Raw genomic sequence first — 26464 nt, 5'->3', positions numbered from 1 at the left:
GTATTTATAATCCTCCCCCTCCTTACCAAATGTCACCGTTACCCAATCAGAGGAGCTCATTCTGAACGTCCATCGTGATTGTGTCGACCTTCACACAGCTCATACAGGTAGGAAGATTACCTGAAAGCAGGAAGTTATAAATACAAGAAAGCTGGGAAATGCTGAGTTTGTTTGGCTCGTAGCTCATTTGTTGTTGACGATATTACAGTTTTTTCTGAATGCTTAAACACTAACTGTGATTCCTGTAGCACAATCTCTAAAACTATTCAGACTTATAGCAAAACCACTCACTGAGTTTGCAAAACTAAAAGCACAAAAACTGCTTTGCACTCAGTTTGCAATTTTGTAACACACACTTTGCAAAACTGTAGGCACAATTCACTGCACAACACTCAATTACCAAATTTCCAACACACTCCTAGCAAAAGTATACACATGTATGGCTATCATTAACACTAATTTGCCAACTGTCTGGCACACTTTCACATGTCAAAACTTTCTTAGATAATTAGTTCACTTTGCAATCAGCCTAAGCACTATAATACAGGTAAGCTGTGTGTGCGGAGTACAATGGTGGGAGCAGAAAGAGTGAGAAGTAGAGGAGGCCGAGGAAGAGGACGTGGAGGTGAAGAAGTAGGACGAAGAGGACGACAAGGACAAGGAGGAGCAAGAGGAAGACGAGGAGGGGGGAGAGGAAGATGAGGAGGGGGGAGAGGAAGGGTGGGAACAGTAAGAAATAGAATTGCTGATGACATCAGAGCTACAATACCCTGAGGGTAGCTGGCCAACGGGTCCAGCCTAACTCGAGCCGCTACACTGTAGCAAGTACCATAAGGACATCTTGAAATGAGAATCGGTTAGTACAGTCACTTCGCACAAAGATTTATAGCACTGGCATATGCCAATGAGAAACACACCAATACCATTGATGTACAAATACTGAAATTGTTACTTTACAGAATTGCTAGATGACCAGATGCTGGGGGCAGAGGAAGCATGTTCACTGCAGACCAAGTAACCCATATAGTCATTATGGCGATTGCAAATAATCCTATACTTGGAAATAAACACTTGTGTTTGTTTTGATGTGTTTGAATAAACACCAGTACTTGAAGTTTGGATCCCTCTATGCTTATGGATCTATGACAGAAGTATGAGCTCAAACTGACATAGCCTACCTTGTGCACAGAGAAAGCAAAAGCCAGATGTGTTTTGTATTCATACCATCAGTGTGCAGTTGGCGCATTGTGTGCTTAGTAGATGATGGCTTGTGTGTACTGTTTGATACGGAAACACCATTTTTACGAAGGTGTGAAGAGTTAATCTAGCTGTGTTTGCTTTTGCAAGAGAACTACAATGTTTTGATGATTGGGTGACAGGTTTTCTTATTTGTGTGAAGAGTTTTGCAAAATTAGCCAATAGTTACAAAAAATATGCTTACAGTTTTTACCGAATGCCTAAACACTAACTGTGAATCCTGTAGCACAATTTCTAAAACTAGTCAGACTTATAGCAAAACCACTCACTGAGTGTGCAAAACTAAAAGCACAAAAACTGCTTTGCACTCAGTTTGCAATTTTGCAACACACACTTTGCAAGACTGTAGGCACAATTCACTGCACAACACTCAATTTCCAAATTTCCAACACACTCCTAGCAAAAGTATACACATGTATGGCTATCATTAACACTAATTTGCCAACTGTCTGGCACACTTTCACATGTGAAAACTTTCTTAGATAATTCGTTCACTTTGCAATCAGCCTAAGCACTATAATACAGGTAAGCTGTGTGTGCGGAGTACAATGGTGGGAGCAGAAAGAGTGAGAAGTAGAGGAGGCCGAGGAAGAGGACGTGGAGGTGAAGAAGTAGGATGAAGAGGACGACAAGGACAAGGAGGAGCAAGAGGAAGACGAGGAGGGGGCAGAGGAAGCATGTTCACTGCAGACCACGTAACCCATATAGTCATTATGGCGATTGCAAATAATCCTGTACTTGGAAATAAACACTTGTGTTTGTTTTGATGTGTTTGACTAAACACCAGTACTTGAAGTTTGGATCCCTCTATGCTTATGGATCTATGACAGAAGTATGAGCTCAAACTGACATAGCCTACCTTGTGCACAGGGAAGGCAAACGCCAGATGTGTTTTGTATTCATACCATCAGTGTGCAGTTGGCGCATTGTGTGCTTAGTAGATGATGGCTTGTGTGTACTGTTTGATACGGAAACACCATTTTTATGAAGGTGTGAAGAGTTAATCTAGCTGTGTTTGCTTTTGCAAGAGAACTACAATGTTTTGATGATTGGGTGACAGGTTTTCTTATTTGTGTGAAGAGTTTTGCAAAATTAGCCAATAGTTACAAAAAATGTGCTTAAGCAATCAGAAAAAACTGTAAGCAATCAGAAAAAACTGTAATCTAGCTGTGTTTGCTTTTGCAAGAGAACTACAATGTTTTGATGATTGGGTGACAGGTTTTCTTATTTGTGTGAAGAGTTTTGCAAAATTAGCCAATAGTTACAAAAAATGTGCTTAAGCAATCAGAAAAAACTGTAAGAAAATGTAAGCATTGTGGAAATGTGTTCACTGACTGCATATTGGGTGAACACGACATGAAATGTGTGAATGGTATGGCCACAACAGACCAATGCTGTGCTAATTGTGTTTAGAGTTTTGCAAATGTGACAACTGTTTGGACAAACGCTTGTTAGCGACTGAAAAAAACTGTAAGCATTCAGAAAAAACTGTATTGACATTACAAAAACTGCATAGACTTTTATGTTTCAGTTTCACAGGTATTTGCATGCGAAACATGCAATCCACCATTTTGACACCAGAAATGTCTTGGTTGGTAACTGTATGTCCACATGTACAGTAATGTTCACATTCAAAAGCATTCCAGTAAAAAGCAAACAAGTTTTTGTTCCTTTACTGTTTACTACAGGAGGTACAGTAGAAACACGGTATGGTAGGACAGAGAAAGTTTTACAGTATTGCTTACAGTGAACAAAATATCCATGAAACACACAAGAGCATTCTAAACAAAAAAACAACAGCAAAAAGCCAAGATAAAAGGGGGGGGGGGGGGGGCTAAAAAAAGGCAAAAAATGTGCATCTAATCTCTGCGATCTTCAGGGTTAGGACACATGTTTTCATCAACATCCCATCTGATGTTATCCAAGTCGATGCACCTGGGATAAAACCGCATGGTATGTCGGATCCACCCTTGGCAATCGTCAACTGTGATGTCCCTGGAGCCAGCATCCATGGCTTCAAGGAGGGACATCTGGTCATGTGGCTGATGGTCATAAACCTTCCACCGCCATGCAGAAAAGAACTCCTCTATGGGGTTGAGGAAAGGTGAATAGGGTGGAAGGAAGAGACTTACCAGTCTTGGGTGGACTTCAAACCATGTTGTTATTGCTTGCGAGTGATGGAAAGCCACATTGTCCCAGGTAATTACAAAGGTCCTCATGTTTTCACCCTCCTGACCCTGCTCTGGAACCAGGCGCTGGTGGAGATCATTGAGAAAGGCAAGCAAGCGCTCTGTATTATAGGGTCCAACCTGACATCTGTGAAGGAGTAATCCTGCATTTGCAATTGCTGCACACATGGTAATGTTTGCCCCTCTCTGTCCTGGCACATCAACTGTGGCCCTTTTTCCAATGACATTTCGTCCACGTCGACGCCTTTTGGCCAGATTGAATCCTGCCTCATCGATGTATATGAATTCATGAGGGGCCTGGTTGGCCTCCAATTCCATAACTCTCTGAAACAAAGTTTATGTAAGTCATGTTATTACTGTATACCATACTGTACTGTAACCTAGTATTGTGTAGGTTACCTACTTGCAAAGTGCAAAGCTTATAGAACTGGACATTGGATTGAATATACACTATACCTGGACATATTGCCGTCGTAGCTCCTTGACCCTCTCACTGTTCCTCTCAAAGGGAACAGCGTAGAGCTGCTTCATCCGCACTCTGTGTTTGGACAATGTCCGCGTAATGGTTGTGAGGCTGATTCTATCGATATTGTCAAATATCTCATGGTCCGCCACAATTCTAGTTTGAATTTCACGCAGTTTTATTGCATTATTTGCAGTAACCATTTCTACAATGGCAAGCTCCTGATCATTACTGAGGAGCTTTCCTCTTCCCCCAGAGGGTGGAAGACGTTGCATTCTTTAGAAAGACAAAAAATTCAACATATGCATTACTGTATGACCATATTGACATGTCAAGTGAGAATAGAAACAATCCATGTAAAATGCAATACTTACCTGTTGGTTTGTTGAAAGATGCGTATAATGGAGGCAACCGTTGACCGCCTCAAATTGGGCTGCACTCTTTCACCAGCCTCTCTTAGTGAAAGACCATGGTTGATTACATGGTCAATGATAGTGGCACGAATTTCATCACTGACTACTGTTCTTGCAGCCCTTGGAATGCCACCACCACGCATTCTTACACCTCTTCCTTGCCCTCTCCTTGGGCCTGCTCTTCTCCCTGGGCCCCTTGCTCTTACTCTTCCTCGACCAGACATTACAGTGTTTGTCTTTTTTTTGTTTCCAAAAACATCACTCCTCAAGGTCTTGCCTTATAAACCCCACTGAGTCTAAGCCAGAATGGAAGAAGCTGTGGTTGGCCCAATTTACCCAACATAAATCAGCTGTGTGTCAATTATTCAATTGTTTGTTTATTATCAGCTGAGATATATTTTTGATATTGATATTGTTTTTGTACTGATATCATTGCAGAGGCAGAGGTTTTTATGCTGTATCTAAGGTTTGGAATATTGTTTTTGCTATTGTGGGATGTTGTGTGTTAACATTCGTAGATACTACAGAAACAGTCCATAATTTTGTTGGTAGGTATAGCTTGTCTGTTAAGAAAATGTGAGCATTGTGGAAATGTGTTCACTGACTGCATATTGGGTGAACACGACATGAAATGTGTGAATGGTATGGCCACAACAGACCGATGCTGTGCTAATTGTGTTTAGAGTTAAGCACATTTTTTGTAACATTTTTTTGCAAAACTCTTCACACAAATAAGAAAACCTGTCACCCAATCATCAAAACATTGTAGTTCTCTTGCAAAAGCAAACACAGCTAGATTAACTCTTCACACCTTCGTAAAAATGGTGTTTCCGTATCAAACAGTACACACAAGCCATCATCTACTAAGCACACAATGCGCCAACTGCACACTGATGGTATGAATACAAAACACATCTGGCTTTTGCTTTCTCTGTGCACAAGGTAGGCTATGTCAGTTTGAGCTCATACTTCTGTCATAGATCCATAAGCATAGAGGGATCCAAACTTCAAGTACTGGTGTTTATTCACACACATCAAAACAAACACAAGTATTTATTTCCAAGTATAGGATTATTTGCAATCGCCATAATGACTATATGGGTTACGTGGTCTGCAGTGAACATGCTTCCTCTGCCCCAGCATCTGGTCATCTAGCAATTCTGTAAAGTAACAATTTCAGTATTTTTACATCAATGGTATTGGTGTGTTTCTCATTGGCATATGGCAGTGCTACAAATCTTTGTGCGAAGTGACTGTACTAACCGATTCTCATTTCAAGATGTCCTTATGGTACTTACTACAGTGTAGCGGCTCGAGTTAGGCTGGACCCGTTGGCCAGCTACCCTCAGGGTCATTCCACAGTTGATTACATGGTCCACTATTGTAGCTCTGATGTCATCAGCAATTCTATTTCTTACTCTTCCTACCCTTCCTCTCCCCCCTCCTCATCTTCCTCTCCCCCCTCCTCGTCTTCCTCTTGCTCCTCCTTGTCCTTGTCGTCCTCTTCATCCTACTTCTTCACCTCCACGTCCTCTTCCTCGGCCTCCTCTACTTCTCACTCTTTCTGCTCCCTCCATTGTACTCCGCACACACAGCTTACCTGTATTATAGTGCTTAGGCTGATTGCAAAGTGAACTAATTATCTAAGAAAGTTTTGACATGTGAAAGTGTGCCAGACAGTTGGCAAATTAGTGTTAATGATAGCCATACATGTGTATACTTTTGCTAGGAGTGTGTTGGAAATTTGGTAATTGAGTGTTGTGCAGTGAATTGTGCCTACAGTTTTGCAAAGTGTGTGTTACAAAATTGCAAACTGAGTGCAAAGCAGTTTTTGTGCTTTTAGTTTTGCAAACTCAGTGAGTGGTTTTGCTATAAGTCTGAATAGTTTTAGAGATTGTGCTACAGGAATCACAGTTTAGCATTCAGAAAAAAACTGTAATATAGGGCTGTTTTAATTTTTATGTATTATGTGTTTTATTTATTTATTTTGCTGTTTTCTGTTATTCTATTGTTTTTACAGTTTTTTCTGAATGCTTAAACCCTAACTGTAACCCATGTTCACTGCAGACCAAGTAACCCATATAGTCATTATGGCGATTGCAAATAATCCTATACTTGGAAATAAACACTTGTGTTTGTTTTGATGTACTTGAAGTTTGGATCCCTCTATGCTTATGGATCTATGACAGAAGTATGAGCTCAAACTGACATAGCCTACCTTGTGCACAGAGAAAGCAAAAGCCAGATGTGTTTTATATTCATACCATCAGTGTGCAGTTGGCGCATTGTGTGCTTAGTAGATGATGGCTTGTGTGTACTGTTTGATACGGAAACACCATTTTTACGAAGGTGTGAAGAGTTAATCTAGCTGTGTTTGCTTTTGCAAGAGAACTACAATGTTTTGATGATTGGGTGACAGGTTTTCTTATTTGTGTGAAGAGTTTTGCAAAATTAGCCAATAATTACAAAAAATGTGCTTAAGCAATCAGAAAAAACTGTAACCGGGTTTCCCACTTTCCCAGTCATATAAATCACGCAAAGTCAGGATTTTTGGATACTTCCTTAATACCACAGATGATTATCAGACACAAAATCAGATGAAATGACAGTTTTAACAGCTTTTTGTGGTATAAAAGATGCACAAAAGTGTACAAAGACTATCACACAAGAACACTGGAAAACATACACTTCAAGTTTTTATTATCCTTTATTTATCCAAATAAAACGTAAATCTGATTTCCAAGAGAGATGTGACCAACAGGGCAGAAAAAGTTACAACAAATATAACACACAACAAGTAAAAGACAAATACAATATTCCGTACAGACAAGTGTTCACAAGGCAGAGTGATGTATATGATTTCCACAGCCAGTAATAAAACATAGAGCACAATGTTAGACAGTATCTGACCTCTTTAGGTACTGGGCACATGCATTCATAAAAAAGCAGACCATGGTAATCCAGTAAAGGTAAAAAGCAGTTGTGTAAATCAAATGTTTGCTCACTTGGTAAGATAAACCAGATGGATTATAAGCGACTCTGGTTTGTTTTCATCTTGGGCACAAGCCTTTTAATGTGAGTTTTATTGTAAAGATGTTGGAAAAATATTTTTGGTACAAAATACAGAATAATTTCTCCTCATGTGATCAATGCCAAACCTTTCACCTGAATAACTGTTCTAAAAGTCCTATATTGTAAAAGATATATCAACATTTCAGACCTCGATATAGTTCCACAGAAATGAACAGTCTGATCCACGTGTAGCTTGTTGGGCTCTGGTTACCCTATGTGCTTATATTTTGATATATTACAGTGTTTCTACCCGGGTTTATAATGTTTCTTTGATGCTCATTAGTTGCCAGCATAGACACAATGTATCAACATAAGTGGTAATAGATCTGCTGATCTGTGGATACTGAAACCTAGACACACTGTGTCTCCATGTGTTTATAACATATAAACTATTTATGTCTACACAGGTGATTTATTGTTGCTAAATTTGCAAGATTTATGCCATTTTTACTCCAATAAATTACTAAATGTGACCAAAAATGACCAAAGATACATAGTGTGTCCACTTATGTATGTATTTTTGGTCATTTTATGAGTTTAAGTGGCCTCATCTTTAGACACTTATTATATGTTACAGTTAACAGAGTTGAGGGAAATCAAACAATGTTTGCTTTCTTATTCCTAAAAATTAAATTTAAATTCACTGGACGAGTGAGACCTGGTAGTAAAATAAAGTTGTGATGTTCATGTTCAAAAGGACACTGCCCTGTATTTTGAGGAATTTACAAAAGTCCCAACACAAAGACTACCATATAGGATAATTAAAATCATACTTTCCCTAATAACTAAGAATAAATCAACTCCGTTCAGCTCAGTATTAATTTTCATCTCTTTATAAGCTTATTGGTTCAGTTTCTGCTGGTCCGTCACAACAATCCTAGTTTCTAATGTTGCATCATGGGAAAATCATTTGCCCATCCCTGGTTTAGAGGGATCTCAGGTGTTATGACCCAGCAAATCTTTTCAGCTTTTCTTTGTTACTGAAATACAAAATCACTGAACGAGAGTGGATTTCTGCTCTCTCGTGCGGTGTTATAAGATACAGCACTGACGTTCGTAAGGAGGACACAGCATAATGTTACACGTCTGTGTCAGCTTCTCATTTGAAATATTACTTTTCTTCTAATGAGCAGACCTGTTATTTCACAATTACTTCATAATCTTACGTGTTCAAATTCCAGAAAATAATTAACATAACAATTTCTGGGAGGGCAAAATCCCTTTGAGCTGGCTGACACCTTAAAAGAACTTAATGAGAGGTCTTCTGGTGAAGGCCCAGTTAAAGCATCAACTTCTCTCTAGTAATATGATACTGTTATTTCCCACAACTGGATGAGGGTTACACATTAGTGACACACAACAAACTGACAAACAGTTGGGAGCAAAAAGAAAAAGAACTGATACTTGATTTTTTTTTAAAGGGTTTATTTCAGCTTTCCCATGTAATGGAGAAAGGGACACGGAGCTACTTTTCATGCTTTGATTAAGATCTCTCACATCGATTGCTGGAAACATAAGTAAACATCCCTATTAACAACTTGTTGGATAGCCTTTAGCTATTTTTCAACAGGTAGGTGATGGCAAGCAGCAACCTCCAGAGCTGATGCAGAAGTGCCTTTTGAACAGAACCACATTTTATTAGTAGTCAGTACGGAAACATTGGGAAATAGGCTTGCAGAATTTTCCCCTATAATGACCCACGCCATGCAGCCATTTGTTAGGCAAGTCTGGTGTGCACTGAAGGGCTGCTTTGGCTCGTTTCCAATAAGTGCTAGTCCTTGAAAATCCCTCAGAGCTCAGTTATGATGTGGCACTTCATGGACCTTGGTTTGGGTTTCTGCACTAAACTGGTTTGTGGGGATACCTGGGCAGGTGTAAGCTATTAGCAGTGATTGAATGGTTCTCTGGTGTGGTGAGTTTTGTCTTAAGCGGACTCTCTTACACTGTAAGTATAGCAATGTGAACTTTTGTTGTTTGCTAACTTCCAACAAAATTAATAACAATAAAGTTGTATGGCATGTGGTTCATTTGAGCTTGTGCGTTGTGTGTGTTTCTTTATTGTTATTTTTGTGTGTTTTGTTTTGTTTTTTGTGTGTGTGCTTTGCTTTACATTTACAGCGAACCAAGGAGAGAGAGAACCAGCCTAACTGGGTTACATGGGATAATTAGCATAAATATATACTCACTGGGCAACTGATCATGTACACCTCGCTATTACCAGGTTGGACCCATTTTTGCCTTCACAGCTGCTTCAGTTCTACATGGCACAGATTCAACGCGGCCCTGGAAATATTAGTCAGAGATTTTAGTCCATTTTCACATGACATCATCACGCAGTTGCTGCACAATTGCTTGTTGCATATCCATGATGGGAATCTCCTGTTGCTGCACATCCCAAAGGTGCTCTATTGGCTTAAAATCTGATGATTGTGGAAATCATTTGTGTGCAGGGAACTCACTGTCATGTTCAGGAAACCAGTTTTGAAAAAAAAAAATCCTGTACAGCATTAGGCCACCGTCAGTCTGATAGGATGGATGTCAAATTCTGTTCCTTACATTGTGTTTTGCAGTGTTACAATAGAAATCAAGACTCATCAGATCGTGTTGTTCTAATCTTCTGTTGTCCACTTTTATATCGATGCATCTTTGCTGTGCTTACGTATAAAGGATACTGTCTATTATTGAGCACCAAGATTTATTACAAACCTTAAAGCTCTTACCCACAATAGCATGTTGCATGCTCGGGTCTGAGTTGACTAAGTCACTGGTTCATTCTGATTTATGAGGCCATTCTTGCTTTGATCCCATCTTACTTACTGACTTACATGCATTAAAAAAAGCAAGAGAAGTTATTGTCCTCAGTCTCAAGACTTTCTTTGGTCTGTACTGAAAGTTTGCACTGAAATTAGAAATAAGGGCAGCTTTGTCTTCCTGAAATTAACAAAATCTTAATTGACCTGTCTCACTGAATCACCTGAAGGAAGTTACTTCAGGCCAGCCTGAATAATAGTACCTCTGTTTTGACAAAGAAATGATATCTATCGTGCTTCTGTCATGGACACGGTGATGAAACAACTTTACTTTAGTTCAAACTTTGAATGGTTGACCTGCTTTGAAGCAGGTCTCGTCTTGCCCAGAATTTGTTCTCCAACATATTTCTGTTTGCTTGTCTGCAAACATGCAATTAAGTGACAGATGAGCAGTCTTGGGTGGAGGAAGTTCCTAGCAGTTTTTTAACATCGCTCACAACATATTTGTTGGATTTTGTTTTCTTGTTTGGTCTGTATGGTTGTTTGGGTTTGTTCTGCAGAGGAAATAGAGGAAAATTTGCCTTCTCGCTGCGGAGAGAAAGAGTTATGAAACAGCATCTTTAGAGTCATGGTTTTGAAATGCTTTGGTGTGAGGGAGGTTGTTTGAGCCCGATGAAATGCCTCTATTGTTTTGCCCACAGTTTCTCAATTGCTACAATTTGGAAAGCGGGCATGTGGTAGAAACCAGCCAGAGAAATAACAGAGGAAAAGGAACGTCCAAGAGTGTGGGATAAAAGCCAACCAGGAACAAAAAGCAGAAGCAGCAAGAGACATAAAATATCCAGTTTAAAAAGAAAACAAATAAATATAAAGTATGTTTCAGAGAATCAAAAATGCCTTTAGTACTCCCTTTACATCTAAAATCATGTGTAACTACACAAATGGAAGCTACCTGTGTGTAGTCATGGGGCTTCATTTCATTGTATGTATAAATACACCTTTGTCTGGGTGTTTCAGGTGAATGAGCACTGAAGGGAACAAACAAAGAAACACTCCAAGCAGCAGTTCATTTAAGAGCACAGCAGCTAAATAGGGTGTAACAGGAGTGTCTCTCAGTTACCCGGAGGATACATGCTACAGCCTTGAATCTGTGATCTGTGACAGTCTGAGCACACAGATCACTTTTCAAAGCAGAGTATCTAAGCATCTGTGCATCTGTGTGAAGAAAGACTTCAGTGGTGTTTTGAATGATGTTTAGAGCACCACATTTTAAGCAACCTGATTTTCTCAAAATAATGCACCTTTGTGGTTGTACAGGTCTTAGAAAAGGTAGTTACACAGCAGCCACGCTGGACGGATTTACCGTACCTTGATAAGCTCTCCTCACGGTTTGTTTTTTAATATTGCTTTTGTGGACGGTTTGTTGAGACACTATAAAATGACTGAACTGAACTGAAGCAATGCAGCAGGTGTGCAAGGTTCATGTCACACCTCACTCATAGAGGTTTCTTAGTTGCCACATGTGATTCATTTAATTTTATGTCACTTCTGATGGGAAGCATGAGTGACGCTGAAAAACTAGTTATTACTTCCAGGCTGGACTACTGCAATTCATTATTATCAGGATGTCCAAAAAACTCGCTGAAAAGCCTTCAGTTAATCCAAAATGCTGCAGCAAGAGTCCTGACAGGGACTAGAAAGAGAGAGCATATTTCTCCTGTTTGGCTTCCTGTTAAATCCAGAATTGAATTCAAAATCCTGCTCCTCACATACAAGGTCTTAAATAATCAGGCCCTATCTTATCTTAATGACCTTGTAGCACATATCACCTTATTAGAGCACTTCGCTCTCACACTGTAGGCCTACTTGTTGTTCCTAGAGTATTTAAAAGTAGAATGGGAGGCAGAGCCTTCAGTTTTCAGGCCCCTCTTCTGTGGAACCAGCTTCCAGTTTGTATTCGGGAGACAGACACTATCTCTACTTTCAAGATTAGGCTTCAAACTTTCCTTTTTGCTAAAGCATATAGTTAGGGCTGGACCAGGTGACCCTGAATCCTCCCTTAGTTATGCTGCAATAGACGTAGGCTGCCGGGGGATTCCCATGATGCATTGAGTTTTTCCTTTCCAGTTACCTTTCTCACTCACTATGTATTAACAGACCTCTCTGCATTGAATCATACCTGTTATTAACCTCTGTCTCTCTTCCACAGCATGTCTTTTATCCTGTCTTCCTTCTCTCACCCCAACCAGTCGCAGCAGATGGCCCCGCCCCTCCCTGAGCCTGGTTCTGCCAGAGGTTTCTTCCTGTTAAAAGGGAGTTTTTCCTTCCCACTGTCGCCAAAGTGCTTGCTCATAGGGGGTCATTTGATTGTTGGGTTTTTCTCTGTATCTATGAAGCGCCTTGAGGCGACATTTGTTGTGATTTGGCGCTATATAAATAAAATTGAATTGAATTGATTTGAAGCAGTTTTTGGATTTGGATTTTAAGGGTCTGAGTTGTTTTTGTATTCATCAGCTGAGAAATATTAGTAAACTGTGTCCTATTATTTCTAAATCTTTTGTAGAGATTGTTCTTCATGCTTTTCTCTTATCTCACCTGGGCTATTTTGATTCACTCTTTACCTGCCTCAGTAAAACTTGCATTGGATCATCTATAGATTGTACATGCAGAAGGTTCCTTACCTTCCCCCAAACGTTCTCATATCACAGTTCTGGTTTTCACCAATGGGACTCTGCATGGTTAAATACCTACAGTGAACTCTTGCAGGCATGTGCCCCAGTAGGACTCTGATGTGGTCTGATCAGGGTTTATTGTCCATCTCCAAATCTAGACTGAAAACTAAAGATGACACCAAAGATGAGACCTCCCACACAAAAGCACAAATGAAACTGTTCTTGATAAACATTTAGGTGGTTTTAACGTCTTTTTGTACATGGTGTTATATAAATAACTATTACATGATGCAATTCCTAATGAGGCTGCAGGTAATTCCAAAAGTGTTGGAAAGGCCAGTCAGTTTGTTCCTGCTGTGTACTGAAGACATGTTGTTTGTGTATGAGATTACAAGATGACTATGAGGAGAGACATCCAAGTATCAGCTTGAATTCCCTGGTATTTATGTCTTCATACAGTTACTGGAAAAATAAAGCACGCCCTCGCTCAGTTCTCTTGTCTTACGTATCAGGACCCGAGGCCAAACAGTTACCAAGAGAAATAAATCTGATCCACAAATTCCAGAATCAGACTATAACAGACAGAGGACTGCTAAATGTGTTCCAACAGTTAGTCTAAACACATTAACTCCACCTTCCACATACCTGCAAAAACACCACCATCTGCAACCAGAATGAGACCTAAAAACCAGGCCTGCAGGTGTCCTTTATAGTCAAGCTTTGACTTTTTTTTTGTACTTCTCTTTTCCTCTCACACTGCTGATTTGTCTGCACTAGCAGTCTATTCCTAACCTCTGTTGCCAGTATGCTTATCCATAACTGTGACTGGCTGCCAATGTCACCCTTTCATGTGAACATGAGGGGGGAACTCTGTGTTAACAAAGCGAGCTGATAAGATGAGTTAATCCACGTGAAAGACAACATGGGTATGTTGAACTCATTATCTAGGCCTGTGATTGAAAGGATGTTCAACAAACCCTATTTCAGGAAGCTATCCCTGCTTCCTGAAATAGGAAGCTATTCCTGAAATAGGGTTCTGGCGTTCTTGGAATCATTGTCCCATTACATGATCCAGTTTCATCCAAGCTTTAGCTGTCAGGCAGATGGCCTCACATTTGACTCAAGAATACTTTGCTATACAGAGGACTTCATGGTGACTTAGTTTATCTTATTTCTGTATAGTCGTATATGTGTATATTTGAATTTTTTAATTTTTATTTTTACAGTTTGCACATTTGATCCAGGACAACGATATTTCGTCCCACTGTATACTTGAGCGTATACTGTTGGTACGACAATAAAACTCTTCTTGACTTCGCTTGTGGCTCCAAGACAAGCCTAGATCGCCACCATGGCAGACAGTTGGTATGAGGTATTTTGTGCCGTTTTCTCCAAATGTGGCTCTGTGCATTATTGCCAAATATCTTTGCTTTGGTTTCGGCTGTCTGAGACAATGTTCCAGCCAAAACAATTCATACTTGTTTCTAATTCTGCAAGCATGAACTTTACCATTTAACATGCTAGCTGCGGCCTGTAGAGTCTGACATATAGCTCTTGGTTTCTCTGAGCATTGCACAGTCTGACTGAACTGACTGTAGAATGGTCCACTCCTGGTAAATCACTGGGGCATTTTGTTAACACACCTGGATGCTACAGACCAGCAAACTGCCAAAACTTCTGCTTTTGTGGTGGTGGTCATACTTGGCTTAAATCCCAATAAGTAATGTGCACTGTCTTGAGAGTGTTTTGAACAGTGCAGATGACAATGTAACAGCAATTATGTGGAAAATAAAACAAACGAAGAAAAATCTGATGTTTTTTCCCAGCTAAACGTGCGTCCAGCTATAGAGGACTGACATATAATGTAAATAAAAACAAATCCTTGCCTGAAGTGGCCTTGAATTTCCCCCCGAAAAAACAAAACAAAAAAAACCCCAAAAACATAAATAAAAGGGTACACGGACTGAAAGGTGTCAAGACATTTTTGCAAAGTACAGCAAGCAATGGAGCTCCAGAGTGAATCTTCTAACAAAGGAAGATCATTTTTAATCTGTAACACAGATTTAGACGGGGTTTTGTTTGTTTTTGTTAAAATGCATGTGTCCTCAGTGTTTGCGGTGAACATTTTTTCTTAACAGCTCGATCTGCTTTGGAGTGACATCATGAAACAAATAAAAAAAGAAACTCAGATGAAAATGGTGCAATGTTGTCTCTGGGTGTGGCAGCGCAAAGGGCTTGATATTTCACATCAGTACAGTATTAGGAGCTAAACGAACCAGATTATTCCTGTGGAGACTGTCTCAGGGCTTCTTTTGGCTCCCGGGAAAACAAACTACTGTTACAGAAAAGTCTGTTTTTCCCCCAGGGTCTGTACGTCTCAGCGTATTTCAAAACAAAGTCGGAGATTCCTTTTCAATGGGCTGAGCTAAGAGGAGGAGGAGACGAAGGGCAGGTCCCAGGATGTGGTTTGAGGTTATCCTGAGTCATGAAGGAACCTCCTCTGGAAAATCTTACATGCTATGGTCAAATGAAGACAGCTCAGCTCTGCCACCGATTTAGCCAGACGGCTGCTGTGCAGAGGGGAAAAACACTGAGTCACACATAAATACGACCATATCACGGTGTCCTGGGTGTCTTTTCAACTTACCCCGAGTGTGCATACTGAATGTTTTCAGACTAAAAGATGTGTTTTACTCACTTCTAACTCCAAATACCGGTACGATTTTTCCATGTCCCTAAAAGTTAATTTAAGAATAACCACAGAAGCATGACTGAGATCTTATGACTTTTTCCATGAAATAATTGTTTTCTGCTTGTGTTAGACCACTGCAGCTGTTGTTCAGTCATGTGAAATGGCACCAGAACCACACCCAGAAGCAAGACATCCAGCCCTACCTCCATCACTGAGGGAAAACACCTCATTAGCTCCAACATCAAGCACAATTCAGTTAGTTTACAGTCACTCTGCATAATCTTATAAATTCATCTGGCTGCTTTAAGTGGATGAAAAGATGAAGAAGAGGACTCTCTACTGACTCTGAGTGGCCAGAAAACTTTGGTGCTAAATAATAATAAAAAGGAGGACAGAAGAATATGAAAAGAAAATAGAAGTTTATTGAGAATTCTGAATCCTGCTCACCCGTCCACAGTAGCAGAAAGAATACAACAACACAGACAAACAATTAGTTAAAATCTGGACACATAAATACGTTTCTCTTGTATCATGAAATCCAAAAGCAAAAATCTATCGCAGTCATACCAACATAAGACAGGAGTGGAGGGAGCGCCGCCGAGTGTGTGCCCCCACTGTTTAGGAGACGCCACCTGCCTCCGAGCCCAAACATAAACAAGAAAAGAAAGACTGTGCTGTGGTGGAGTGAGCTGAACTTCTGAGGCCCAGGCAGTTTGAGATGAGAAGACTGATATCTCATGTTCATGTTAAATCTAAAGCTACAGACAGGAGGAGATGACTAGCTAAGCTCTTCCGAGACTACGAAGCCCTAGCTTGGCTCTGTTTGGCAGCAACAAATCCACCTATGGGCATCTAGTTTGTTAAACAATGTAAAGAGAATTTGGCCTTTTTAAACCTCTCATCAGCACCTTGTGATACACCAGCTCTGCATGAAAAAAAAAAAAAAAAAAAAGCATCCTTTAGCATTATTACTACTCTCTTCGTGGCAAAATGTGTTCAAAAAGTGCGCCGTTGTTCACTGACTTAGTTGTGTGTGTGTGTCTAATGAGGCTTATTCAGACTTTATGAAATGAGAGTAACATAATTCAATGCCAGTACAGGTGAGCAGTCTGAAGAGGAATTACGTGAAACTTTACCTGCAAACTGAAAAATATATACCATCTAAATACTGTTGTCTTTTACTTGACCCTTTTGAAAGCCTGAATAAGCTCATTTGAAGTAACACACTGGTATCAGCACACTGGACGTCACACTTCACACTGCTAGTCATTATTCTTCTGGTTTTTGTTCTGATTGAAACAAACTTAAGCTCGCACAGTAACGTCTGTTTATTAAGGTGCAAACTGCTCGTCGTGGTGAAAACCTGGAACTCCAGTGGACTTTACATGGGTTGAAACTGGCACACAACCGCACACTTAATGAGGATTTATATAATCTGAGCAGACTCAGCTTTGTTGCTGATCTGTAACCACTAGAACAGAGCCAGGATACCTGCTTCCTTATTGAGTTTAAGCTAACCGTCTGCCAGTATTTGCTTCATATTTACCATAAAAGCATGAGCGATATCGATCTTCTAATCTAATCACTGCCAGAAAGCAAATTTCCACACTATCCAGAATATTCGGCTGTTTCTGTATCAGAGATGAAGCTACACGGGAGGGAGGGGTGGGTGACAGTACAAACCTGCTTCTGCAGGACGTGATGGTAGAGGAGGGTGTTGTTGTTTGACACACGCACAGACAGCTGGAGAAAAGACACCAACTTGTTACAATTATCTGACGATTCATAAATTGTCTCATTTGACCTATTTCTAGTTCATCTCCTCTAACCATGGAAAGAAAGAGAAAAATCAGACACTCGCAAGGACAGAAACAGCTCGGGTGTTTCTCTCTACTTTAAGGCAAATTTAACAACGATGGGCCAAATTTTACAAATCAAAAAAGGGAGGGGGAAATAAAACTGTCTCTGCGAGTGCCAGCCTCCATCGGGGTTAGGTGGGACTAACGGTGGAGACGAGGCATCGAATGACAGAAGGTTTTACCACCACCTTTACCAAACTGTGCCAAATACACAAATACACTGATCGTACTCTGGTGTCATCCACCGACGACATAACTCCCTCCTCTGTGCTCACAATGCGATTGAACAGAGCCCCCGCCCCCCCGCCATGTTCGGCTTCCTCTTAGCTTGCCTTCTGTTTTTGGCACGGAGGAGTTTGGTAAGGAACGTCTGAAAACCAAATGTGTGTTTGTCTTTAAGATCATGGCTGTGCATTTTTTCTCTCGCTCACACTCAAAGGGAAAAAAAAAGAAAAAAAAGAAAAGATCTTTTCATTTGCCCTAATCTAAATCAAAATAATACAGTCTTCTTCAGGGTGAGGAGGGGGCACATGAAGAGCTTTGAAAAATGCAGGTGACCCCTCTCCATCCTATAATAACTCTTTCCTCTCTGGCTTCTCTCTCTCCCCCCTCAGTCCTGGGCGCTCTAGCGGATAGCCTTGACGGGGCTCTTGAAGCTTGAGGCGGCTTGCAGCTGCAGCTGGTAGGCCATCGGGTGGATCTTGAACCCATAAAGCCTGAAGAGGAAGAAGAAGAAAAAGATGATGACAATGTTTAGACTGATCAGTCATGCATTTTCTTTAAAGGGAGACGGCGCTGACATTTGATGACAAACATCACACCACCCTGACTGTGTTCTATGTAATACAAACAGACATCACAGCGTATTGACACAGGATCCAGGAAAGGATGTGCAATCCTTGCCATCTAGTCAGCCTGTGCACGTAAGTACATTTGAAATAAAATAAAAACAAACATTATACTTGTGCAAATATTAACTTGATGAGTATTTTTGTGACTAATGACCAACAGCAGGGAGAACAAGAACTAACGTCAGAAGGTGACAGTGGAGGCAAATCAAATGAAATGTATGTCCAGTTTCGAGCACTAGGGACAAGCTCAGGGATGTCAAACTTATTTTACATTGTGGGCCACATACAGCCCACTCTGAACTTAAATGGACATTTAAATATTTAATCCCTGAGATTTATTTAAAATACTTTAATAATGCCATGTTTAATGCAATGCAATTTTGAAAAACAAAAGTAATTTCTACAGTAAAGTAAAATTCTATGCACTTGTTTTAAAGCTGTCCAGTGGGCCAGATTGGAATCTTTGCTAGGCCAATTCTGTCCCACAGGTCTTATTTTTGACACTCCTAGGCTAGCTGGTTAGATGAACTGATGGATTTAAACAAAACAACTCAATATGAGAGCCCTGAAGTCAGGCTGTGTGACGTTCACAGCGCAGAGGACCGTAACACAAATAGGAAGAGTAAGCAAACATGTCAAAGTCAAAGTTACCGCCTGACTTCATAGCTCAAATAACCAGCTGTGTGTGTGTCTGTTTGCATATGTCTTTGTCTATGCATCAAAGGAATGGGACTGTGTAACACACAGAGACACACAGTCCAACAGGTTAAACCATTAACAAATGGGCTTAAATGGCAAAGAGAATGACATCAGAGTAAATATAAATAAATATCACAAAAAGCAGCACGAGAACATAGAAATGGGCTGCAGTCTCCACAGCAGCCGAAGGGACAACATATTCTTCTTAACACTGCACCCTGGTTACAGTAAACAGTACAGCATGCAGACAATGGTCTCCAAGGGCAGGCACAGGATTAGTGGACAACCACGCTAATCTGCTGCTAATCTACCAAGAGATGCAGCAGGTATTCACAAACACAGAGAGACTAAACCTTTTCGGCATTAACCACACCCACTCTTTCTATGGAAACAAACAGGAACATACATTTCCAGTGTTGTCCATCTGGGACGGCATCCCATACGACCGATAACGAGCTGCTGTGTTTTATGCACGCACAGGCAAATAGTCAGAGCTAGATAATATGTTGTTAGCATGGAAGTGAGTGAAGGCAAAAGCTTGGTAATGTAAACCATGAGGGAAATCAAACCAAAGAAAACAGTTGGAACAACAAACCTAATGAGCCAACGACAGAAAAACAGCTAAAGCTAAAGCTAATGAGAGACACAAGGCAGCAGGCTCAGTACGAGCCTCAGTATGAGCAAAGAATCAAAGCAGTTACTGAAAAAATTATGAAAAAAAAAAAAAAAAAAAAGGGTGGATCCTGTCTTATCTGATGATGTTATAAACATGAAAGAAGTAACAGATATTTGTTTTGTTCAGTAAATCTGGTGCACTGTTATTGTTCTTTGAAAGAAAATCTTAATCAGCTGCTCACACTGAGGAAAATCTGAATTGTCAGAGAAAACTGCAATGGGGGCATCTCTAGTGTTTATATTAAGCCATATTATTGTGCAGTTCTGAACTTCACATATTTTGGGCCCTGACACTTTAAAATTAAAATAATAATAATAATAATAATAATAATAATAATAATAATAATAAAGCATGTATTTAAAACACTAAAAAGTGAAAGAAGCTAAGCCAATATCACTATGGAAACTAAGAAAAAGCAGAACTAAAATGAAAACAAAATCAAAATAATCAGTTACAAATTTACAACAAATCTGCCTATGAACATCAGCAGGAGGTGGATTTAGTGCTCGGAGTCTTTACAGCTGAATATCAACGCTAACCTTGGAACAAACTGGTTGGCAGGCCTCTTGGGCCTGTACTCTGGATGAACCATGAACAGCATGTGGGGGAACCCGGTGCCAAAATAAGCTCCATCTGTGTGGTGATGCCTGGAGGACTTGGGTGTGTAGACATCCATACATTTGGGGCAGTACAGCTTCACCATGGCCTCTCCTGGGATGTCTGACAGGCCTGTGAGAAGTGTGGAAGAGGAAGAAACCCATTTAAGTATGAGATCAAGACACCCGAGATAATTGGCAAACAATCCCTTGTGGATCAAAGTTATCCTCACCTGCAGGAAAATCTAGATTCAATAAAAACAAATAGCATTTGTTTTGTACTGATTGGCACAGCCAGCCAGATACAGCTGCTGTGCCTTTTAATCACAGATTTAAAAACAAACAAGCAAACAAAAACAAATTTCCCCAAAACTAAATATCACACCCATGAAGAGTTCCTGACTAACTTCGCTGCATCGAGGAGAGACATGCAAGGCAGGGAAGAGCAAACTTTTAGTCACTCGTGAAAGCTGTCTGCCACCTTGTGGTAATCCTTGGGTAACTGTTTAATGCATGCATGAGGGCATTCACATCAGTTTACTCACCAATAGGAAGCATAGGCTGATTCTCACAATAGACCCGGGGGCAGTAGCCAAAGTCTCCCTGCTGATACTTCTCCAGCTGAGCAAGCAGAAATGAGCCCAATAAAGAGTTAATATATGAACAGAAGGTAGCTCCACAATCCTGGGTTAATTCATATCCTGCTGTGTGGAAAACAACATTTGAACCTGAGGAAATTTTAACATGACTGAAATTAATGGGTGACTGTGCTAAAGATTAAAAAAAAGCAAGCAGACAATATTGAATGGACTCTTGTTTGCCATTTTGGATGCGTTGCATTACAGGATCAAGTGATTCAGGCTTCGTCACAGAAACTAGAGACCGATCGTGAGTGGAAAAATTTGTATTCTCCGACCTTTTGTGGTTAGCTGATGGCAATTGTAGGGAAAATGATTGATCAAGTCCCAGAGACGCAAATCTGTCACTAAAGAAAAACATCAAGCGTGCTGCTGCAGTTCGAGCTGTACGGAAACAGTGAAAATTGTGACGCAAACTGGAGAAGGAGAAGGGTTGCCTTTAAAGTAAAAGCTGCACTTTATTCTATATGTTTCAAAAATAAAAAAACTTTTACCTTAAAACGCGAACCTTCTCCACCTCTATTTGGCTTCACACTTTTTCTTACAGTTCAGTAAATATTTACACACAAACATGGAAAACTACAGGGAATCGTGCCAATCACACCTCCTTTACAATGAATTTCACCCAGTTAGAGTCAGAACCCTCCAGGAACTACTGACAACTGTTCAGGCAAAATGTGCACATGATAAACTTTAATAAAGCAGTTTTTCCACATAAACATCTTGATGATTTCCAGAGAATCAGGCTGGAACATTTTCCACAGTTGTGCTTTTTCACATGTAGCCCACAGCAGGAAACAGTCTGCTTTAGATGCATCTGCACCACAAGGACCTGTCTGCATGGAGCACAACGGCCTCTACTAGGAAGTTAACACACTGGACTAGCAGTATTGCTGTTCTCACACTGGTGTAGCATGAAACCATGTGAACTTTGCACAGGAGAGCTGTGCAAATTTTGTGTTTTGTTTTCCTATGCACATGTTGTTGTTGTCAGTTTGTTGAACATGGTCGTAAAAGTGTAATACTGTCATTTTGCATTTTGAACACATTTAATCGTATTTTCCTACATAAAGTAGACGATAATGACTAATAAACAGGAAAAAATACGCCGTTATGACAGTGTGGAGGAGGAAAAGAATAAAGAAAACACGGTCTTTACTTTTTCTATCAGCACCATAGGAAGCAGATGAATGATTTGTTTTCAGCAGTAAAAAGCAGTGAAGCTGAAAGATTTTGCATTTTATGCCGTTCCCTCAGACAGACAGCTTTTCATGTCCACTTTTATCTTCCTCTGAGGGATGAACCCACCCTCTGCTGCCACACTGGACATTATTTCAGTCAGGACTTTATAGCTGTGAGAGCTGTGAGAGCTGTTCTCCCAACCCCCCCCCCCCCCCACACACACACACAAGATTATAATTTAAGTACAACTATCCTGATTACCACGTATGAGACATTCACATCTCAACAACACTTTACTCCATTACGAGTGGAGTAAAATCTGACTCAAACAACATGTAGAGACAGAACTGGTGGATTTTTGGCACCTACCATCTGTGCAATGCCTCGGTTAGTGAGGATGTAGCGTGCATGGATGAGGCCGTACAGCATCTCAGCAGCCTGCTCAATCAGGTCGCTCTGGTTGGGATTGTCCTCAAGCTCCTCATCTAAAGAAATCAGAAACAGGGAAACTACTCACGCTTTTGACAGTTGGAAAAAACATAAATTTATCAGAGGAAAAGGAAACGCTGGGAATAAAACAGAGAGACTGGGACACATTATGGTTTTCTAAAGGTGCTCCAGCAATAAAAGAGCATGAAACAAAGATGTTCTGAGCAAGTTTGAAAAGAGAGAGGAAACCTGCACAAAGCACCTCAAATCAAAAGAAAGCCGAGATCAAATGTCCCCTCTCATTATTTGTTAATGACAGAAGGAACACATTAAAAGCTCAGGAGATGTCACAGACATGAAACACTCGCAGCTCTTTTAGTCTTACTTCCTGATGTCTGCTGCAGATGGGAGGTGATAAACAGTAATACTTCTGCATACAGACAACAAACAATAAAGCGACTTTCCACTCGCCACAGCAGGCAGCTCCTCATGTTTTGTTTGGCAGATTTTTAGGCCAGATTGGTGATACAACCCCAGAGGGGTTTGTGTCTCCTTCCGGGATCAAACTGGGGATCTTTTGCTTTTTTGGCAAATGTGTCACATAAGCAAACACTGACATACCTTATTTACTTAAAACTGAGAACAATGAGTCAGGAATGCAACATACAGACCTGGCTCAAGGTCCAGGATCATGTCAAGAGCCTGGCGGTAGTGTGGAACCTGCTCATTGAGCCCAGTTAGGTTGAATTTGTCCTGGATGTAGTCTTCATCCACCTGTCGTTGGAGAAACCACAAATCAGACTCATTTCAATCCATGAGGAATCAAGTAGCTGTAGGAACAGAACTCCTTGAAAGTTGATTCTGTTCATCTGATCGTAGCGTTTTCAGCAGGAAAAATATTTTAACAATTCTCAAAATGACTTGTTCGGTTTGAAACAGATCCTCCGATTTCTTCACGAAGCTGGATGTGTGATAAAACATTTCTCCAACTGACAACGCACCTCATGAACAGAAATCACTTTCTGGGATTTCCTTACCTGGGTGATTGAGGATCCATCAAGACAGGAGTATGAACTGTTTAACCCTTACAGTGACTGACCCAGACATTTTTTGCTAATTTATTACTATTACTGTGTTATTGATATTTTTAACTTTTTCATAGTTTTTTGTTTTTACACATTTTAGCATTTCTGCACAAAATATTTGAATTATTACACATCTACACACAAGATGTGTACTCTAAGTCCAGAAATGCACACGTAGGATGTTGCCTTTCTCCAGTTTAGAAACTGCTGGGAGAAAACCCAACTGTACACCAGGTAGCTGTAATAAATTTGATAAGCAGGAGTTTTTTTGAAGGTCTCCATCGCTTTACTCTAAAGAAATCTGAATTTTTCCTCTTTTGGTAACAGAAATGTTATTTCATTGAATCATCAGTCTGCATCTCATCCTATCCCTAACATCTTCCTCATTCACACCATCCCTCTGCATGTCCTCCTTCAAAACATCCATGAACTTGCTCTGTGGTCTTCCTCTTTTCCTCCTGCCTGCCAGCTACATCTTCAACATCCTTTGTCCAGCATATCCACTATCCCTCCTCCGCACATGTCTAAACCATCTCAGCATCACCTGTCTCACTTTGTTCCCACACCACTCAATCTGAGCCCTCCCTGATGTAGCACATTTAAAACCGAAGGCACACCAAAGTGCTTCACAACAAGGTTAAAACATAAGATATAAGATAAAAGGCTACCGTATATATATAACAGAATACAAACAACCCCAAAAAGTACAGACAAAATAAGAAATAAAACATTAGAGCATAGTTTAGAAGATAGAATTACTGGGTATTCATAAATATAAAGGTGGTGGGTATTTATACAGTGGAATATTGGTAGAAGATAAATAACATAAGGGTAAAATACAGGGCATGTGCACTAGTTAATTTCTATCCCTGTCCATCCTTGCTCTTTTTCGTGATAATCTTAGCAACTGCTACTCTGCCACTTCTCTGTCTCCAAACCATGCATGGCCTTATATCACAAATAACCCCGACACTCATGTGTTGTAAAAATATGTCCGCCTTGGTTCCTCACCTCACAGAAAAACTCATTCCCCCGCAGCCCACAGAACCAGGAGATCCATGAAACCTCTTCTGAACTGCTCATCTCTGAAGACCTGAAAAACGAAACAGTAAATTATGAGTGGGGAAAAAGCCAACATTCAACAGCTTCATATTACAGTAGCTAGGTCTGGTTTAACGCGGCACAAAAAGAAGCTGTTCATCTGGTGTGAGCACCTGATTAGCATTGATGCTAACCCCTGGAAAATAATGGGCCATTTCTTGTTTTTTCGATAACGCTATGAATGCAACACTAAGCGTTCACTCACTAAATAACAGATTTAACCGATACTTTCGCCCAACTGGATTGTTTATTAGTAATTTATTAACCTTTTCTTGTGAAAAGATCATAAAAGTATATCAGTAACAGTCGCTGCTCAAGATCTGTAAAGGCTAAGCCAGCTAACAGGTATTACCTTCTCCCTGTCGTTAGGGTAACTTTTAAAGTTTGCTTTATCACATTTAGCGCAGATTTTCTGTCAAAAACACGTCTAATGAATAACAAAACAATGGGCTAAATCCGGCCTTACATGTATGCTGTAGTCCTGCGTGCCGGGTAACGCTAGCATGCTAAGCTAAAACCAGAAGAGCGTCAATATGGCGCCTGGTACGACTTCAGGCCCCGGAGCGGGGGTCTGCCGTGGCTCTTCTGCCTCTGCGCTCAAACGGCTCAATGGACTGATATGCGTAACAATGCTAACTTACCCGGCTTTCAGCTTTAACAATCCCGAAGAAATCAACAGATCAACAATTTAGCAATCTCACGGGTGTAAATAAGATGGACACCACCTCCCAGTTCACCCCGTAGGTTACGCTCTTCCTCTTCCTCCGGTCTGCCGTCGGAAGGTTCAAGACTTATCGGTGCTGCCGCTCACTGTTCAGTCCCGGTACTGCATGTTCGTGAAAAAGCTGTTTGTTAGCCCTCTTTTCCATCCTGTCTCTCTATAATAATTTATAAAAGTATATAAAATATGGCCCGTTCAAAGTTTTTTTCTGATAACCATCTACTAATGAATACATCAACTTCCATATTATTCTCATCCCTATCCCTAGAATTCTCCTTTGACATTATATCCATGAATTGCTGGATATAATGTCCAGCAATTCATATATGCTCCTCCTGCATATGTCCAAACCATCTCAGCCTTTCCTCTCTTTGTCTCCACACCCCACCAACATGATCGGTCTCTCTCATGTACGTACTCATTTCTGAACTTATTGTGACTCCCAATGAAGTAATGACTAAACATTAAAATGTTTGTCATGAAACTTGGACCTAGAAATTTTAAAGAAAGCACAATTAAAATTTACAAATAAATGTTTTCTTCTGGATAACCATTGTTTGTATTATGGCTTAAAAGTGAGATTGAATCATAGTAAATATAAAGAAAAAGGAAAAAAGAAAAAAAGCTTCAACTTCAGATGATTGTTCTTTCAAATCATTCATTAACCACCATCAAAAATAATCTCATGTCGAGATAAAAGTACAAGTAACCTGCACCTTGTACATTTATCTCAACAAGAGCCGTTCATGTACAGTTATTAAATTTAATTAAAGTGGAGCTACTGTCCTGACCTTCAGCTTATTTTATGCTGGGCCTTAGTGTAGCCTGTGAGTTCATCCTGATTGGTTGCCCCTCATAAGCAGAAATTTTAAACAGCATGAAGGTGTGACTTTTGTACTCTGAGCCAGAGCTGTGGAAAGCTGAGGCTCTCTCTGACATCATACAGAACCATGACTATACCATGAATAGAACCCCCCCCCCCCCAAAAAAAAAAAAATAAATAAATAAATCAAAACAAAAAAACAATTGGACACGTATTTAGAATAGTCTGACTGCGGAAACAAATCGGTCGCTTTTGCTCCGTCCACTAAAAGATAAACGAAAGTTCAGGACAAAATA

At 40.3% G+C, this 26464-nt stretch overlaps 1 protein-coding gene across 2 annotated transcripts; it reads right to left on the bottom strand.

Annotated features, from left to right (window-relative positions):
* Positions 1-15908: 15908 nt before the first annotated feature.
* csnk2b (casein kinase 2, beta polypeptide) lies at positions 15909-25399 on the bottom strand. Of its 2 annotated transcripts, none has more exons than XM_086280184.1 (7): positions 25266-25399; positions 24535-24616; positions 23110-23212; positions 22379-22494; positions 20735-20810; positions 20133-20322; positions 15909-18083 (listed from the first exon to the last, which is right to left on the bottom strand). In XM_086280184.1, the coding sequence occupies exons 2-7, from the start codon at positions 24604-24606 to the stop codon at positions 17993-17995; spliced, it is 648 nt and encodes a 215-aa protein (XP_086136310.1). In that variant the 5' UTR covers positions 24607-24616; positions 25266-25399; the 3' UTR covers positions 15909-17992. The 2 variants fall into 2 exon arrangements, with proteins under 2 accessions (XP_086136310.1, XP_086136308.1); XM_086280182.1 differs by lacking the exon at positions 25266-25399 and adding an exon at positions 25091-25200.
* Between the last annotated feature and the right edge of the window lie 1065 nt (positions 25400-26464).

This window comes from Aulonocara sp. 'chitande type north' Nkhata Bay, linkage group LG22 (genome assembly GCF_057382095.1).
Source record: "Aulonocara sp. 'chitande type north' Nkhata Bay isolate Kocher_YH1m ecotype deep benthic linkage group LG22, A_spYH_male_GT1.1, whole genome shotgun sequence".
Lineage (NCBI taxonomy): Eukaryota > Metazoa > Chordata > Actinopteri > Cichliformes > Cichlidae > Aulonocara > Aulonocara sp. 'chitande type north' Nkhata Bay.
The sequence above is the reverse complement of the archived record's forward strand: the minus strand, read 5'-3'. Positions and strand labels throughout refer to the sequence as shown.